The following is a 6,905-nucleotide window of genomic DNA, read 5'->3' on the forward strand; positions in this document are numbered from 1 at the left end:
CCGTCAGGAGAGCAAGCAAATGATGGCCATGGCATAAAACAGGGCCTGCCAGCAAATGTTTTCCTTTTGGAACTGAGTGGCCATGCAACTTTCGATTGGGAATGTTTAGAGCAATTAGGGAAAACAATACCAGCACAACCTAGTTCATATGGCCCAATTTGCATCATGGGCAACCTTGGGGATCTCCTGGGCCTTGGTGGTGGAGAAGGGGTCGCCGGGGAGGATGGAGAGCTCGGTGACGACTTCCAGATTTGCCGCCACCAATCTGTACTCGGTCATTCCCGTGACGAGGACGCGACCGTTGCTGTCGAGGGAAGACTTGGGGGATGTATCCTGGACGTGAGGTGGCGTGTTGGTGCTGGCCGCCGTAGGGATGTTGACGGAGGAGTCCAAGACGGTGGAGTGTGCAGATGTAGCAATATCACCCGCCATGAAGGCAGCTGGCGTTGTCGTGCTCGTTGGTGGTGAGGTTCGGGCCAGCAACACGTCAGGCGTTGCGTTCCACATCTGCAGACGACAGCATCGGAAGTAGATGCAGCGGCCATCCCAGTATGTCGCCGCGTGTGCCGAACAAAACCGCACATCCGCCGCCACACATGGTTGTCCATCCTCTGATATTGTTGGGGGATACACCACCAACTGCTCAATACCGAAGTGATCGAAGAGGGAATACATCACATTAACGGTGGTTGGGTAAATTGCTTGCTCCACCACCATGCTGAGAACTTGATCTGAGGACATTTGGTGGCTAGACATTTTTCCGAATAGGAAGAAGGCGAAAGTCTGGTGGACTGGCTCTGATGCCAGATGTTAGAGTACTGATGTGGATTCACTCCTCACGAACACCAATTCGAGCCACAGGAACATATACAAGAAGAATTGCTCAAGAGCAAGGAGGAAGAAGCCAGAGGTAGGGGGAGAAGAGGAAGTCGCCGTGCCGATAGCCGTGATCCACTGGATGGTCTCGACGTCGCCTCCTCCCAGGCTCTTATTGCCCTGGTGGTTTCGGAACGGGCCAGACCCCCCAAGCACGTGATGGTAGGAAGGCTCCTAACAAGTGGGGTCTACCTATGGCTGCCTCTGTTGAGTGAGTAAAAATATAAATGGTAGTTTCAATACTTTAAGTATAAATTAAGACATGGGGCAGCATCAAGCTGATGCCTTCATTGCTCATGCCCTCATGGATCTCAACTTTGGTATATTTTCTTATACTAGTAAATGCGCACGTGCAACGCACGTTAATATTTAGGCAATGTATTAATTGCACGCGGATATTAGGTATGCTATTATTCGTGTGTTAATTCTATGATTAGTGCAATATTTGATATGATATTAATTGCACGTTAAACATGTTGAACGCTCGCCATTGGAGCAATCTAAGTCGTTTGATTGACTTAGTTTGATGGTCGAGATCAGTTGGATCTGCCCTTTTGAATCTTTTTATATTGGTATAGATATAGATATATATATATATATATGAATAAAAAGCCGCAGAAAAGGTTTTAAAATTCTTCCGTGCCTCTGGCCCAAGCAGGCCGTCGCAGCCCACAAATCGCCAGGACCGGTTCAGGGATGCAGACAAACGAATCTGGGAATCTCGTATATTATCCCCGACGTGCTCCGCGTCCACGGCGCTGCCAAAGTCACACGAACTCTCTCACGTCACACACGCCTCCTCCTCCTCGCAGCCACTGGGAGAGCCCGCGGAAGCACAGAGCGGGAGGAGGGATCGCGAGATGGAGTGCAAGGATGTCGGGATCCTCGCCATGGACATGTATTTCCCTCCCACCTGCGTCCAGCAGGTGAGGTTCTCCACCAGAGCTGCTGTTCCCGCCGCCCCCGCTCGATTTGTCGCCGTCGTGTCACGCTGCGTGCTGCGAACGTGGCTGATCTGACGCTCCGAGCATCTCCGCGTCGAGATCACGGATGATTTGGTATTTTGGGTTAGTTTCCGGGGAATTGCCGCCGGGGTTTTAGCCAGACGTGTGGGATTTCGGGTTTAGGAAGTACTCCGTAGTTGAGATCGCCACGATGGAATTGTTTCCGGAAACTGAAAGCATGATTCGGAGGTGCCATCTCGGTGCGAATTTGTGGATCACGGGTGGTGAATTTATTTGTTTACTCGAGGAATATTTGAATCATTAGTTTCACTCTGTTATACCTGCTGTCGGATGCTGCATCTGCCTTGTACAGTATTTCGTATCTCACAGAGCGAGCAAATGGTTATCTGATGTGGCTTTGGAGAGGAACTGGAGCGGCTGTGCGCAACTAATACATGGATAATTTGCTGTGTCCGTTCAATGCTGTTGTACTCAGAGTTGAATGCTGATGCGTTGAACTACTGGTTGCAGGAAGCGCTGGAGGTTCATGACGGAGCCAGCAAGGGGAAGTACACAATTGGTCTTGGGCAAGATTGCATGGCCTTCTGCAGCGAGGTAGAAGATGTCATCTCGATGAGGTATATTTTGTCACATTGGAAAAAATTGCTGCCTTGTCCGTTACCTTCTTTTACTGGGATTGAACTTCTTGATGAGTAGAATTTACTAATCAATTTTATCAAATACGTATATCTATTTAGTGCAATACTCTATTCGGTATGTGAATGCTCAAGTTGGAAAGTTGTTTCAGCTTGACAGTTGTCAAATCCCTGCTGGAAAAGTACCATATAGATCCGAAGCTAATTGGCCGCCTGGAGGTTGGCAGTGAGACAGTGATAGACAAAAGTAAATCCATCAAAACGTGGCTGATGCAGATTTTTGAGGTAAATCATGGAATTAGGATCCAACATATATTCCCTCTAAACCTGGATCTTGATGAATTCACAGTTTTCACTTCATTTAGTTGTTTGTTAGTTCAGTTTCAGTCTCACTCAATGTCGCTATTGTTAATATTTGTCACAAATACAGGAAAGTGGTAATACTGACATTGAAGGAGTTGACTCAAGCAACGCATGTTATGGTGGGACAGCTGCCCTGTTGAATTGTGTGAACTGGGTTGAAAGTCGATGCTGGGATGGACGCTACGGCCTTGTGGTCTGCACAGATAGCGCGGTTAGTCAGCCAATATCACCATCTAATTTTTGCACTAAGTCGATTCAGTTTCTCTCCCTTTTGTCTCTGTGCAGCACTCATTTGATGTCCCATATTATGTTCAGGTTTATGCAGAGGGACCAGCTCGGCCTACGGGTGGAGCTGCTGCAATTGCTATGCTTATTGGTCCAAATGCACCTATTTCTTTCGAAAGTAAATATAGAGCTTCTCACATGGCTCATGTTTACGATTTCTACAAGCCTGATCTTGCAAGTGAATATCCGGTTAGGATTCTATCACTTGTTTTTGTTTGTTTGTTTGTTTTAGGCATGTAAACAAACTCTCAACTAGATATACTTTTTGTCTCTTTCATAGTATTATATCCACACTTCTGTTCCTCGGTTATTGTAGGTTGTTGATGGGAAACTATCTCAAACATGCTACCTGATGGCTCTGGATTCGTGCTATAGACAGTATTGTGCCAAGTGAGTTAACTGCCATAATTTACCCACTCAACTGCAGTACTAGCATTTTGTTCTTCTCAAGCAATAACATCACACTATGATCACGAAATCAGGTATGAGAAGCTAGTGGGAGAAAAGTTCTCGATTTCGGACGCAGATTATTGTGTGTTTCATTCTCCATATAACAAGGTATGATGACTGCACACTGCCATGGAGATGTATAAGATTTTGCAGTCTTTTAATTCTCCCAATTCTGTTCTCTAACCTCTGGGGAATACAGACATTGACTCCTCACTTTGTTACTATCACAGCTTGTACAGAAGAGTTTTGCTCGACTTTACTTCAACGATTTCATGCGCAATTGCAGGTCTGCGGTTCCTCCCTTTAAATACATGCTCCTTTTGCTTCTTAAAAACTATAAGCTTTTAATATGTGGACCAAATAATATTCTGAATTTGTAAAAAGACCTCCACCCTTTGTCGGGTTATACGATACACATTCGACACTCTTAGTCTTGGCCCCTAGATGAAGGAACTTATTTGTTTTTGTTTTCTTTGATGTCAGTTCGGTTGATAATGATGCTAAAGAAAAGCTTCAGCCTTTTGCAAACCTGACTAGTGAAGAAAGCTACCAAAGTCGTGACTTGGAAAAGGTTATTCCTCGTTAGGTGGATAATAGTTCTTACAATGCTTAATTTCTTCGCTGATGTGACCATTAAATCTTCTACTACTGAACTTTCAGGGCTCTCAACAACTTGCAAAGCATTTGTATGACATCAAAGTTCAACCGTCAACGTTGCTTCCAAAACAAATTGGTAACATGTATACTGCATCTCTGTATGCTGCATTGGCATCTGTAATCTACAACAAGCATGCTAGTCTGGTGAGGTTTTGGTTTTATGCCTCTATCTTATATTTGTATGCCTTTGTATCTCCTGTTCATTCCTTGTAGTTAACTTCCATTTCTTATGCAGAGCGGCCAACGAATTGTCATGTTCTCTTACGGCAGTGGCTTGACATCCACTATGTTTTCATTCAAACTAAATGAGGGTCAGCATCCCTTTAGTTTAACAAATATTGCTTCTGTGCTTGATGTGACGGCAAAGCTTGAGTCAAGACATGTGGTATGGTCTTTCATTCTCACAACCCTCAGCCAGTCTGTTGTAGATAGAAAGCGGATCTTGTCATATACTCAATCCGTCCCATAATATAAGAGTGATTTTGACACTACAGTAGTGTCAAAAACGCTCTTATATTATGGGGTGGAGGGAGTATTTTACAGCCATTTGTCATACCAATGTGGTATGGTTTACCATACATGGCTTTCGAATTTGTTACAAGTATTTTGGAGAATAACCTTTTGAGGTTTCATACCAAATTATAGTTTATTAAAGAAAAGGAATCATAGTGTATTTGTAGTCCGTACTATGGACAAGCTCTGAACCTGAAAAGCACACAAAACTGAATTCTGTATGTGATTACTCAGAAAACTTGCCCCGGTCACTATGGTGATATGAGCTTTATTCATCAAGGAAATCAGGGTCTTTGCTAAACTTATTCTAGACAATTTTGGAATTTACTTAGTTCTACAATTGTACTAGAGAATAGCCTTTCTTGAAGATAGCTACATACCATTAATTGAGTCACCACTGTCCATAGTAGATTGAACTGCTGTTTGTATTAGATTCTGCGTTGCTAGGATCTGCATGGCAACAACCATTTGCCCTAGGAATGCCCCCCCCCCCCCCCCCCCCCCCCCTTAATTTCGCCAGAGCAAGCTGACATGTTCCTTTACATGTTTTCAGACTTCACCTGAGAAGTTCATCGACACATTGAAGCTGATGGAGCACCGATATGGAGCAAAAGATTTTGAAACAAGCAAGGACATAAGCTTGTTGCCACCAGGAACATTCTACCTTACAAAAGTTGATTCAATGTACAGGAGGTTCTACAAAAGAAAACCGATAGCATTGTTGACGGCAAAATCAAGTGCAGCAATGGCATTGCAAATGGTCACTAGTGGCATATCATCAGATACTGTTAGTTCACCTTGCATTTTATTAGCCATCATCAGTACAATTTGTTGTATTTATCTCTAGAATTCCCAGTTTAGCTCGGTTTCAAATAAGCCATTATTCTCTAAAGTTGTTTCCCCCACACTCTTCAGCTTATTTTTTGTGTTGAGCTGAACTGAAACCTTCGTGTAGTACAAGCATTCTTGTTTTCCTCTAGCTTGCTACCTTTGCCTTTGATTTAATTGTTTTGTTGCTAGTGACCACTTACTGTTCTGTGATATTATCAATGAATTGTGGCAGTAGGCATTGAGCACTATTGTATCCTGTGTTTTACTGAGCACTTGTATTCTATGTCTAAAGAGCAATTCTAGCAGAGTTGCCATATGAACAATTGCCATAATGCATATGGAGCGAGCTTCATATGGATTTGAAGGCTGTGGCGGCTGTGCGCAAAAGTCGTTGTAATGTAGGCTCCATATCTTTTATTGCCCTTTCCCTTTTTTGGCTGTATTAACTCAATAATCACACTCAATTTGAGTGATTAAAACACTAATTTGAGATAACATTGCATTACAAAGTCACATAGGGTAGAAAAGTCGATTAGTGACATCTTCGTACTAATAAAAGCAATGTGCGATGGTGAATGATGTGCACGTGGCACATGCATATGTGTCGAGTCCACTTTCCTCTATATGTGGTAGTATGATGGTCCGGCTTTCCTCTATATGTGGTAGTATGATGGTCCGGCGACCTTGTATTTGTCCCATTCTTGTCATTGAGGTCGGGGAGACTCAATATGACATGAACCTTGTATTTGTCCCATTCTTGTCATTGAGGTCGGGGAGACTCAATATGACATGATTCGTCTCAGTGAATGTCATCATATCCATGTCGATTTTGCACAATATGATGTGCTCCCTCTTTGTCGCCAAATCAACTTGTGGCTCATTGTAATGGAGCCAGATGATGTGGCCGCTCTCCTTTGCCAATGTGTGCCTGTGAGCTGTCTCCTCAAAGATTTGACTGACAACAGTTGCTCATTTCATTCTCCTGTCCAAGATCCGATCCTCCTTCAAGAGCGGCACCCTAGCCGCGGTGATGCGGAGCATCCCAAGGTCATCCCCATGATCCTACTTACATCTCTTACGACACCACTTGGACCAATGACAAGAGCCCGAGCAAAGGCTATCGAAGATAAAGTGAACTCGCTCCTCTTCGAACTACCACTTTCTATACATGAGACATGGCTGCTACCTCAAGCGGAAACACTATGTGTAGTCAGGTACTTGGAGGAAATCCAAGGAGCAGCTACATCCAACGGACAAGACGGCGAGGACACCAAGTGCCAAGAAGAAGAGCTGCCATTGAAGCTATAGCCACCGGACGACCGGCCGGCAC

At 44.2% G+C, this 6,905-nt stretch overlaps 1 protein-coding gene across 1 annotated transcript; it reads left to right on the forward strand.

The window, feature by feature from the left end:
* The first annotated feature begins 1,572 nt into the window (after window positions 1-1,572).
* LOC125520557 (hydroxymethylglutaryl-CoA synthase-like) lies at window positions 1,573-5,823 on the forward strand. The gene is given in 13 exon segments (XM_048685510.1): window positions 1,573-1,802; window positions 2,352-2,458; window positions 2,629-2,761; window positions 2,907-3,050; window positions 3,155-3,313; window positions 3,441-3,514; window positions 3,607-3,682; window positions 3,805-3,860; window positions 4,058-4,145; window positions 4,235-4,375; window positions 4,467-4,616; window positions 5,298-5,453; window positions 5,456-5,823. Coding segments are annotated over 13 exon segments (1,407 nt in total). The 5' UTR covers window positions 1,573-1,736; the 3' UTR covers window positions 5,513-5,823.
* The last annotated feature ends 1,082 nt before the right edge of the window (window positions 5,824-6,905 follow it).

The sequence above is a fragment of the Triticum urartu genome, chromosome 7 (genome assembly GCF_003073215.2).
Source record: "Triticum urartu cultivar G1812 chromosome 7, Tu2.1, whole genome shotgun sequence".
Taxonomy (NCBI): Eukaryota; Viridiplantae; Streptophyta; class Magnoliopsida; order Poales; family Poaceae; genus Triticum; species Triticum urartu.